Source organism: Triticum dicoccoides, chromosome 3B (assembly GCF_002162155.2).
Source record: "Triticum dicoccoides isolate Atlit2015 ecotype Zavitan chromosome 3B, WEW_v2.0, whole genome shotgun sequence".
NCBI lineage: Eukaryota > Viridiplantae > Streptophyta > Magnoliopsida > Poales > Poaceae > Triticum > Triticum dicoccoides.
Window position 1 is genome coordinate 241868170 of NC_041385.1, and position 12796 is coordinate 241880965.

General features: G+C 42.3%; 1 protein-coding gene across 1 annotated transcript; it reads left to right on the forward strand.

Annotated features, from left to right (window-relative positions):
- The first annotated feature begins 2905 nt into the window (after nucleotides 1-2905).
- LOC119279504 lies at nucleotides 2906-4942 on the forward strand. The gene is made up of 3 exons (XM_037560724.1): nucleotides 2906-4215; nucleotides 4320-4592; nucleotides 4916-4942. Exons 1-3 carry the CDS (start codon nucleotides 3232-3234, stop codon nucleotides 4940-4942), a joined length of 1284 nt encoding a protein of 427 aa, XP_037416621.1. The 5' UTR covers nucleotides 2906-3231.
- The last annotated feature ends 7854 nt before the right edge of the window (nucleotides 4943-12796 follow it).

Here is a 12796-nt window from a genome sequence, read left to right on the forward strand (position 1 = left end):
TAACTGGGCTGGCCCATTTATCTGCAGTTTTTTCCTTCTGTTTCCAAAAACGCAAAAGAATTGAGTGCGGGATGACTCAATCGCGAGACCTCCCATACTAAGGCGCAACGAGCTAACCATCCAACCACACAACCTCATCCGACTTTGTTCATCTTTCGTTTTCCTTTATTACTTATATATTTTTGTTCCTTTTTATCTTTTTTTTCTTCTTCCTTATTTTTCAAATCGATGAAAACAATTAAATGTATTGAACTTATTTTTCAAGTTGATGAACATTTTTGTGAACTTGATTTTTAAAATTGATAAACTTTTTTGTAAAAATCGATGAACTTTTTCATTTTTTGAAGTTTTTTCATTTTTCGATGAACTTTTTTAAAGTGTGATGATTTTTTCCCCAAATCTATGAACTTTTTTCAAAACCCATGATTTTTTTTGAAAATCAATGAACTTTTCCAAAAATGATGAACGTATTTTGAAAATTGATGAACTGTTTTTTCAATTCGATGAACTTTTTTTAAATTTTTCGAACTTTCTGTAAAATCGAGGAACTTTTTTCAAAACTGATGAATTTTTTTCAAAATTGAATATTTTTTTTTAAATTGATGAACTTTTTCCAAGTTTGTGAACATTTTCCAAATTGATGGAATTTCATTGAATTCGTGAACTCTTTTTTGATTCGTGGTTTATTTTGAAATCTGTGAACTTTAAAATTTTCATCACACTTTTTTTTTTGCAAAAATCATGTTTTCCTATTTTATATATGTAGTATAAATAGCGTGGCTATGCTTACTTCTTAAGAAGTTTGCGCCCTGATTATTCACCAGAGCCTGTTTAGTGTAGTGGTTGGGCAACACGCGCTGGACTTGGACGGTCTGTTTTGTACTGGAATGGGCCAACTTCGAAACCAGCCCAACAAACGAACCTGCAGGCGCCAAGTTGCCTAATCGGCGCTGAAAGTTAGCAATCGCCTATGGGCAACGACCAGCGGGCCGACCCATTAATTGGGTTCTGCTCCGGACTTTACTCATGACGAATTTTTTTTGCTCCGATTTAATTCAATATTTTCCCACTGCATTTTATTTGTTTTTGTTTTTCTTTGTATTTATTTTCAACCTTTTCAATTTTCACTGTTTTTTTCATAGTTCTACATTGGCTTTCTTCGTTTTTCTGATATTTTCCTTTTCCTTTCTTTCTTTGTCAGTTTTTATTGCTTTTTAACACATATTCCATTTTATCATAGTAACCAATGTACATTTTTAGAGCACACGAGATTTTTTTTTTCTGATACACCGCTAGACATTTATGACGCAGATTTTTTTAAATACATGTTTTAACACTTTTTTGATTACATGGTAACATTTTGCAAATACATATTATATATTTAATATTGGAAATATAAAGAATTAAACAACACAACATTTTTTTACATCGTGTAAACATTTTTCAAATTTGACTTTCTTTAGAAATACCTGAATATTCATTTAAAATGTCGCATACGATCTTTAGTGGAAATGGAAATTTTTAACCTATGAAAACATATTTTAATATTTTCTTAAATGAGATGAACATTTGTTTAATGAAATGCGGGAATATTTTCATAAAATGGCATGTACATTTTTTAGTCTTGCAGATTATTTTTTACATTACGAAAAAAATTATTTACATTGTATACACATTTTAGACAAACCACACACATTTGTTGAAACACTAGAACATTTTTAAAATTTTCAGGAACATTTTATAAAATGGCTAACAAAGTTTTATACTATGTTAACCTTTTAAATTCGTGTTTTAAAATTTTAGAATATATATGCATTTAACTTAAAATAAATAGGAAAAACAATTCTAGTGTCATTAGCATGACTAGCCACGTCGTACTGGCCGTCCCACCACCGACGCCCTGTAACAGCGCAGGGAACGGTCGGTCAATTGGATCAAATACCCCCGAAATTCTAACGGCATGTACAATGGTCGATAAGGTAGTCTTATTTTAAATCTTGCATGTAATTTAGATATGACAAAAAAACATGTCTACATTGGGTCATCTCTTAGTCTTATCTTCAATAACTAGCTATTCCTAAAAATGTGGTGACACATTGTGCTAAGAGATCATCTCTTGTCTTCTCTTATATAAGAGAAGACAAGCCTTCTCTTATGATTTCTCTCACCTCCACCTCATCATTTATTCTATGTGGCATTGTTAAGGTAGAACCATTGTACATGCACTAAAACCTTGACCATATTTGTGGGGCAAAATTATACTTGTCTGAGTATAGATTTGGTGCGATGCCCCCATTGTGCTTATTATTAGGGTTTTTCTTCTGGGCCTCGTCCTCCCCTATTCTAATCGCCGCCCTTGCCCACCCCCCTGCACCACCGAAATCCAAACGAATCAGGAAGCATCCACCCTCGCCGCGCCGGAGAAGAGAGCAAGTGCGCCCGTCCGTCCGTCCGTCCGTCGACATGTATGGCAAGCCTGTCCGCCGCATCGGCGACGGCTACGTCGATAACGTTACACCAGAAACCGTGAAGGAGGACATACTCCTCCTGCTCGACGACATCCACGGCTTCTACAAGGCGGCTCTCGATCGGCTGCCTGTAAAGAGGATGCCCGCGCTGGCTCCCTGCCTTCTCAAGGCCGGCGTGTGCTTCGGCTTCCTCGACCCAGTCTCCAACATCATGCTCAACACCATCGCCTACTCGCAGCGGTTGCCCAGCACCGAGAGTCAAGAAGGGGCCACTAGAAAGTCGATCTTCTCCAAGATCTCCACTGACACTCAGGATCGCAGAATTTTCCGGATACCGCTGCCCGGACACATGGCGGGCGGCATGACCATCGCGCGGCTGTCGCTGGAAGGTCTGGTCAGCTTCCTCCTGTTCCACTTCCGCTACCTCGCGGAGACGGAAGCCCTGCGCTACCTGCGCCTGGCCAGGGCCGACCTTGTCGCCGCCGTGCATCTCATCAACCAAGATCGTAACAAGTCGTGTTCGGCGTCTGGCATTGCCAAGATTCACAACAGGCCCGCGTTCGACATTACATCTCCTACCTCCAAGGTTGCCCTGGAGTGTGCCGCTGCCTCTGCGAGGCACCCTGAACCAGCCATCCTGGTGAACGCGTCGCTGTCGGCGGTGTCTCGGCTGAGCAAGGTCTCTAGCCTTTTGCAGGTGCATCGCCTGCCCCCTCGAACTATAAGGCGCCTGGAGCTGTTGCTCAGGCGAGAGCCTAAAGTTATGGATCAAATGGCCATAAGGCGTCCGCTGAATCTTGCTGGGTCACGTCTCCGTGATGGAAAGGAGGAGAAGAGGGATCTTGCTGGTTCACCTCTCCATGATGGAAATGAGAAGAAGAGAAAGAGGGTCGAGCCGCCTTATGGGGACACAGGATCTATGGTGAGCGTTGCACATGGGAAGGTAGAGATCGATGTGACTGTGACATATAGATATACAGAGTCTCTTAAGCTGTTGCTTCTCGACAAGATCCACCTGCTCTACCTAGATGCACTTTCTAAGTTTCCTAGGGATAGCTTGCGCAAACATCACCATTGCAACCTTCTCAGGGCTGGTTATTGCTATGGTCTAATGGAACCTGTCTCCAACATCATTTTCAACACCATCTGGTATGACTCTGTAATCTCCACGCAGCATGAGTATGCGCTTGACTTTGAGGTGGACATGATATGCACCAATGCCCTTATGCGAATCGAGTGCTGCTCCCTCTATGGCCTTATCGCCTTCCTCCGTCGCCTCTTCCACCATCTGACTGAGCATGATGCTATCAAGTTCCTGCTCAAGAGCAATGCTGATGTTTGGTCAGCCATCGACATAGCAGAGCAACATGGTCATCATATGTCTGATGTGTACCTCAATGCCTTTAGGGAAGCAGCTGTTAATTCATGGCACCCTCTCCCTAAAGCACTGGAGAAATTCATCCTGTCAGCCCTGAACATGAATTCGACTGAGTTGTCAACGATGCTGACCCATGCAGTCAAGAACTGCAGATTTGAGGGACTTGCCATGTCTGTGTCACCTAAATCTTCACCTACCAAGTCAGATGAGCAGGTTCAACAACTGGACAAGTTGGCCTCGAGCTCGGAGTTCTTATCTGAAAACCAAAAAATGTTCATTTCAGAGATTCAGAAAAAATTTAAGGCTGACCAAAATTTCTATGTCAGGAAGGTCAAAGCTGCGTTGAAGAGCTACTCCCAGAAACAAGGGGTTTGTTCATTCACCTATGTTGTTGTATTCTTTGTTTTTATACTTGTGTTTGCTTAAACGTCTGTTCAGTGATTAGCTTCCTTCTCCTGCCTTGCTTTACATAGGTGTACTATGAGCTTCATGTTATTTGTGGCGTGAATCCTCATGCGGTCAAGGGTGGAACTGCTGATCTTTTTAAGAAAAAGGGCAAATTTGAATACTCCCACATCAACTTTTGGGCAACACGCGAGGGATCAAATTCTGCTGCCACAGATCCAGTACTGTTCTTCGCTGAATGCAGCAATGATGATGAAGATGACAAGGAAACACCTCCCCTGTGTGTACCAGTATTTAGTTCTTGGATCTCTGATGGTATGATCTCAGCTCTCTTTCACACAGTAGGTATCTTGTATTCTGTGATTTGCATAGTTAGTTGAAATAGAAGTGGTAAAACAAGAGTGCTTGGCCTGTGAGAATTAGAAGAACCTCCTTACTTTGTAGTGCAATTATGTTTATGCACTACATGCATATTCCAGAATTGTGTATAGCCCAAGTACTCAAAGCTTCCCTCCTTGCGTACTAACAGAAACCAGTTATAGTTAGCATGATTAAGCCTCATACGTTTTTTTAAGTCTCTTAAGGTTTAAAGATGGGCATCTTAAAGATTAGAAATTTAAAACCTGAAAGTATAGACCACTTAAGCATTTCCTTAATTATTCAGCGATCTGAAGTTCTGAACATGTACTAGAAGAATGCCCCCTGTGTTGCTGTGGAGATTTGTAGTTAAAACGCTGGTAAACTACAATTAGTGTAGCTGGCATTTTAGAAGCATGAATTATTAGAAATGCCATTTTCCAAATATGTTTGTATAAGATATATAGTTACCCAAAATATGTGGTGGCTCCTTCGAGAAAATTACATCCAGTCATTGAATTGTTGGTCCAATGAAATCAATGAATCAGAATTAATGAAGCTTTGCTCAATTCTTTTCCGAACACTGGCCCAAACACAGTGATATTTCCACATCCTCGACAGTGATGGCATGTATGCCTGGTGCAATTTTTAGTAATGTGTCCCTAGGCATCCTATGTACTCTAAATTTCCAAATCAAAGGGTTCTCTTCATTATCTTTTAGATCCATCTTTTGCGCTTAGCTTTGTGTTTTTCCTTTTTTTATGAGAAATCTGATAATATAATTAATTTTGTTTGGACGAAAGTTCGTTGCTTCCACTGCGAGTTTCTAGGGAAAAAAATTGTTCACCCATATCATGAATCATATTATGGGCGTTACGAGGACTTTGTTGGAATGGCTCGTGGAGACCATAGCATTTGCAATGAAGAAATTATCAGTGCATGCGACTTCCATGCTGATATGATGTGCACATTAAAAGAGGATTGGATCTTTTTTGATCCCAACATGGATGCTATGATTGCTCGAGCGAATCCCATTAAGAATTTGTCTACGGAGATGCTGAAATGGAAGAACAGAATCTTTTGACAGGTATGTCTCTTGCCTAACTTGGAAATTTTAGTTTTGTGGTTGCATCGAGGAGGAAATATTTCTCTCTTTAGCGTGTTTCAAGAAAACTAGAGATAGCCCTATCAGGATATGGTTTGCACCAATAATTAAATATGTATTAGTTTATCCCATTTTTATATGATATAACATACCTTGTTCTACTTCGCAGTCATGCTCGATCTTTTTTTTTTCCGAGACAGATCAGATGGACTCTTGAAATTGAGATTCTTGAAGAGCTTTCCTGGGAGCACTCGTTCAAGCTTAGTTAACATTTGCTAGAACTGTTTATTATATTCTTTTGTTGAAGTATATATCAACTTCTTAAGTGTGGTGTTAGTTTGTCAACCATGATGTAAATTATCCTTGATGCTACTCGAGTATGTGGATATCTAATGCCAGGTTTGCATGTGGGCACTTCATCACAAAGCTATACAGAACAACAACAATTTATATGTTGGGCGTTCAGTTCTATTTCCTGGTGCTGCTGGTGGCGGCTGTAGCGGTCGTTCGTCTTGCAGCACCTGGCTGTTAGTCATCATAGGGATATATAATGATATGAAGCAGACGTACAACAATGGTCACCAGGTGATTGCCCTAGCAGTAGCAGCGTGTTTGACAGCCCGAAAGCAAGGGAATGGGAGTTTGTAAGGGATTAAGATAGTCCCAATCTCACGTTTGGTGTGTGGTGGGAATTCTAGTCGTGGGAATCTGAAAAGATGTTTCATCCCACCAAAATTAACAATGGAACTAAAAAATGGATATGTGGGAATTAGCCTCCTTAATTTATTTTTAGTCAACTATTTTGCCCCCACCCCCAATCAAAGGAAACACTTTCTATCTATAGTCCGATAGGAGACCATCGCCAGACCACCCGCTGATTCTGTATCGAAGAAGGCTTTCACCTCGCTTTATAATAATAAAGCAACCTAGCCGAACCGATACAAGGTGATGAGAAATCAAAGATAAAGCAAGATTACCAACCCTAAGGCAAAACACTCGAGGATACTGACAAGACGATACCCCCCCCCCCACAGAGGGACCACTGGACTTTGATGGAACACACCCGTCAAGTTGTCGCCGGAGAGGACCCCCATGTCCTCTTGCTTTGGCCCGTGGAGCGTTGATCCTGCCCGCAGACACCGAGAGCGATTAGATCGACGTCACGTGTAAAAGATAAGAAGCCGCCAGGAACACCTCCTGCCAGAGCCGAGGGGGCATCGAGAAAGAGGATCTGAGCTCGCCCGTCGATGTCGAAGAGACGTAGCTGAAGGTTCTCTGAGCTTCACGGCGACGCCACCAAGGGGGTGACGGCACCACACGCCGCCATCGCCACGGCCGAAAGACGATCGAGAGTTTTCACCTGAAGCCCTGACATGGAGAGGGGGACCACAACGATGCCCCCAAGAGGGACACGATACTCACATGCATCGCCTCCACCAGCGCCAAAGAGCAAAGCTTTCGCCTAGAATCTCACCCGCGCCACCCAAGGTACCACGGTCCAAGTCTATCGCTACCAAAACAGACCTCCACAACATGATCTGGGAGGTTTCGCTGCTGAAGCACCACCACCACCAGGATTCCTGCCCCCTCCTTCCTCGCCACCCACATCACGGAGAAACACCGCCACCACCACAATGCCGCCTGCCAGAGAGACATATACATGGCCTCGCCATCCAGGGCCACCACACCGGCATCCGAGAGGCCCAACCCTCTGCACCACCACCGGTCAAAACAGATTTTGCACAGCGAAGGAGGTCCACCACAACCCTCACCGGCGCCCCACATGTACAACCAATGAGCAATGGAAAGGGAAAGCCAGGCGGCGATAGGGGCTCCAAACCACGAACGAAAGATGGCAACCACGACCCTCTGGTCACCATCCGGCTCACCGGACCCCACCCTGCCCTAGATCTTGGCAGGGGTCTTCACCTCGGGCATTAGGCCCTCGACTTAAGGACGAGCAAGGCGGTCACCGACCCCTACCATGACCACCTCACGAAGGAGGCGGCGCCACAACCCCGCAGGCTACGACCACCAACTGGGTCGGAGAGCCTCGCCGGACCCCAGATCTGGGTCGGGGCGGGCGTAGTTCGGAGCACCACCAAGTCGAGGAGAGAGACGGTAACACGGCATTGTACCTGTGGCCGCGACCATCGTCTCCCGAGCAGAGCACCTCCATTAGCGCGACGAGGCAACCCCCGCCACCGACGACAACTAGTGTTAGGGATGGCTACAAGAGAGGGAGAGAAAGGAAACCGAGAAGGATTCCACCCCGTTGCCGCCTACCCACATCGGGACTTTGCCCTACGAGGAGCCGAAGGCGGCGAGGGAGGAAGGGCGGAAGAGAGGGTGCATGGTGACGGTGGGTTTTGGGGAGCCGCCCGTGTCACCCTTGGGGACGATGGCTGTCGATTCTATTAAAATCTTATAGTTTTAGATAGTCTTATTATCCCATCGGCTGAGGAGCCAATTGCGTGCTCCATCCCCATGTAATAACTCCCTCCCTAAACACCCGCTCGTACCTCTTCTCCCTTTTCTCACCTTGTCACTCAGGGAACCTCCCCCATCGTCGCCAACCACACCGCCCCCTCCACTCCCCGATCTTGACGATCACCTGCTGCTCACGCTGGGCGTTCGGGTTTACCCAAAAATTCGGTTCAGGTAATTCGGGTTCTAAAAAATGATACCCAAACTTTGCTCAGAAATTTTGATACCATGAAATTCGGGTTCGGTTCGGGTTTCCCCGAATTACCGGAATTAGAACAATCAAGACCTGATGTACTCATACAGATAATCAAGAGCCGCCGCCGGCCAGCAGGACAGAAGGAAGACATCCGATGTGGTGCACGCTATTGCTCCTTCGTTCCCTCTCTCACTCCAAGTCTCCAGTGTCCGCCAACAGGATATGATGGACTGAGGGATGTGGTCGGTTGATACATCTCCAACGTATCTATAATTTTTTGTTGTTCCATGCTATTATATTACCCCTTTTGGATGTTTATGGGCTTTATTTTACACATTTATATCATTTTTGGGACTAACCTACTAACCGGAGGCCCAGCCCGTATTGCTGTTTTTTTGCCTATTTCAGTATTTCGAAGAAAAGGAATATCAAACGGAGTCCAAACGGAATGAAACCTTCGGGAGCGTGATTTTTGGAACGAACGTGATCCAGAGGACTTGGAGTGCAATTCAAGAAGCAGTCGAGGCAGCCACGAGAGGGTAGGGCGCCCCTCCTATAGGGCGCGCCCCTATCTCGTGGGCCCCTCGGGCGGCCACCGACGTACTTCTTCCTCCTATATAAGCCTACGTACCCCGAAAACATCTAGGGAGCCACCGAAACACAATTTCCACCGCCGTAACCTTCTGTATCCGCGAGATCCCATCTTGGAGCCTTCGCCGGCGCTCCACCGGAGGGGGAATCGACCACGGAGGGCTTCTACATCAACACCATAGCCCCTCCGATGAGTTGTGAGTAGTTTACCACAGACCTTCGGGTCCATAGTTATTAGCTAGATGGCTTCTTCTCTCTTTTTGAATCTCAATACAATGTTCTCCCCCTCTCTTGTGGAGATATATTCGATGTAAACTCTTTTTGCGGTGTGTTTGTCGAGATCCGATGAATTGTGGGTTTATGATCAAGTTTATCTATGAATAATATTTGAATCTTCTCTGAATTCTTTTATGTATTATTGAGTTATCTTTGCAAGTCTCTTCGAATTATCAGTTTGGTTTGGCCTACTAGATTGATCTTTCTTGCCATGGGAGAAGTGCTTAGCTTTGGGTTCAATCTTGCGGTGTTCTTACCCAGTGACAGCAGGGGTTGCAAGGCACGTATTGTATTGTTGCCATCGAGGATAAAAAGATGGGGTTTATATCATATTGCATGAGTTTATCCCTCTACATCATGTCATCTTGCTTAAGGCGTTACTCTGTTCTTATGAACTTAATACTCTAGATGCAGGCAGGAGTCGGTTGATGTATGGAGTAATAGTAGTAGATGCAGGTAGGAGTCGGTCTACTTGTTGGGGACGTGATGCCTATATACATGATCATGCCTAGATAATCTCATAATTATTTGCTTTTCTATCAATTGCTCGACAGTAATTTGTTCACCCACTGTAATACTTATGCTATCTTGAGAGAAGCCACTAGTGAAACCTGTGGCCCCCGGGTCTATCTCTTATCATATTTGCTTCCAATTTACTTTTATTTGCATCTTTACTTTTTGCATCTATATTATAAAATACCAAAAATATATTTATCTTATCATACTATCTCTATCAGATCTCACTTTTGCAAGTGGCCGTGAAGGAATTGACAACCCCTTTATTGCGTTGGTTGCGAGTTCTTTGTTTGTTTGTGTAGGTGCGTGGGACCTTTGAGGAGCCTCCTACTGGATTGATACCTTGGTTCTCAAAAACTGAGGGAAATACTTACGCTACTATTGTTGCATCACCCTTTCCTCTTCAAGGAAAACCAATGCAAGCTCAGGACGTAGCAAGAAGGATTTCTGGCGTCGTTGCCCGGGAGGTCTTCGCTCAAGTCAAGACATACCAAGTACCCATGACAAACTCATCTCCCTCGCATTACATTATTTGCCATTTGCCTCTCGTTTTCCTCTCCCCCACTTCACCCTTGCCGTTTTATTTGCCCTCTCTTTCCCAATCTCCTCCTCTCTTTTCGCTTGCCCTTTTTCTGTTTGCTTGTGTGTTGGATTACTTGTTCCATGGCGCAAGGTAATACCAAATTGTGTGATTTCTCGAATACCAATAATAATGATTTCCTTAGTACTCCGATTGCTCCTCTTAATGATGTTGAGTCTTGTGAAATCAATACTGCTTTGCTGAATCTTGTTATGAAAGATCAATTCGCTGGCCTTCCTAGTGAAGATGCCGCTACTCATCTAAACAACTTTGTTGATTTGTGTGATATGCAAAAGAAGAAACATACGGATAACAATATTGTCAAATTGAAGTTATTTCCGTTTTCTCTTAGAGATCGTGCTAAAGTTTGGTTTTCGTCTTTGCCTAAAAATAGTATTGATTCTTGGAACAAGTGCAAAGATGCTTTTATCTCTAAGTATTTCCCTCCCGCTAAGATCATCACTCTTAGGAACGATATTATGAATTTTAAACAATTAGATCATGAGCATGTTGCCCAATCTTGGGAAAGAATGAAATTGATGATTCGCAATTGCCCTACTCATGGTTTGAATTTATGGATGATCATACAAAAATTTTATGCCGGTTTGAACTTTGCTTCTAGAAATCTCTTAGATTCGGCCGTGGGAGGCACGTTTATGGAAATCACGTTAGAAGATGCTACAAAACTTGATAATATTATGGCTAATTATTCTCAATGGCACACCGAAAGATCTTCTCATAAAAAAGTGCATGCTATAGAAGAAACCAATGTTTTGAGTGGGAAGATGGATGAACTTATGAAATTGTTTGCTACTAAAAATACTCCTCTTGATCCCAATGATATGACTTTGTCTACTTTGATTGAGAATAATAATGAATCTATGGATGTGAATTTTGTTGGTAGGAATAGTTTTGGAAACAATGCTTATAGAGGAAACTTTAATGCTAGACCCTTCCCTAGTAATTCCTCTAATAATTATGGAAATTCCTACAATAATTCTTATGGTAATTTTAATAAGATGCCCTCTGATTTTGAGAATATTGTGAAAGAATTTATGATTTCTCAAAAGAATTTTAATGCTTTGCTTGAAGAAAAATTGCTCAAAGTTGATGATTTGGCTAGGAACATTGATAGACTTTCGTTTGATGTTGATTCTCTTAAACTTAGATCTTCTTCTCCTAAGCATGATATCAATGAGTCTCTCAAAGCAATGAGAATTTCCATTGATGAGTGCAAGGAAAGAACCGCTAGATTGCGTGCAAAGAAAGATTGCTTTATAAAAGGGTGTTCTTCTAGTTTCCAAGAAAATAATGATGAAGATCTTAAAGTTATTTATGTGTCTCCTATGTATTAGATCTTTGTTTTGCAATATGAATCTTGATAATTATGGGACTAATGATGAGTCAACTTTGCCTAGAAGGCGTCCCAAGAATTCGGAGTCTTTAGATCTTGATGCTAAATTTGGTAAAAGTGGGATTGGAGAGGTCATGACTTTAAATAGCATTGAACCCACTATCTCGGATTTCAAGGAATTTGATTATGATAATTGTTCTTTAGAAGGTTGTATTTCCCTGTTGCAATCCGTTGTTAATTCTCCTCATGCTTATAGTTAAAATAAAGCTTTTACCAAACATATCGTTGATGCCTTCATGCAATCTTATGATGAAAAAATTAATTTGGAAGTTTCTATACCTAGAAAACTTAATGATGAGTGGGAACCTACTATAAAGATTAGAATTAAAGATCATGAGTGTTTTGCTTTTTGTGATTTGGGTGCTAGTGTTTCCACGATTCCGAAAACTTTATGTGATATTCTAGGTTTCCATGATCTTGATGATTGCTCTTTAAATTTGCACCTTGCGGATTCCACCATTAAAAATCCAATGGGAAGGATCAATGATGTTCTCATTGTTGCAAATAGAAATTTGGTGCCGGTAGATTTTATCATTCTTGATATAGATTGCAATCTTTCTTTCCCTATTATTCTTGGTAGACCTTTCCTTAGAATGATTGGCGCGATTATTGTTATGAAGGAAGGGAATATTAGATTCCAATTTCCATTAAAGAAAGGCATGGAGCACTTTCCAAGAAAGAAAGTCAAATTACCTTATGAATCTATCATGCGGGCTACTTATAAATTTAGTGCCAAAGATGGCACTCGTTAGATCTGTCTTCGCTTTTATGCCTAGCTAGGGGCGTTAAACGATAGCGCTAGTTGGGAGGCAACCCAATTTTCTTTGTCTTTTTTGTTTTTGTTCCTGTTTAGTAATAAATCTTGCATCTACCTTTTGTTTAGATGTGTTTTTATCTTTTAATTAGTGTTTGTGCCAAGTAGAACCTATAGGATAACCTATGATTATAGTTGATTTGATTCCGCTGAAAAACAGAAACTTTGCGCGCACAAATTTAATTTTGTTAAATCACAGAAATGTGCTT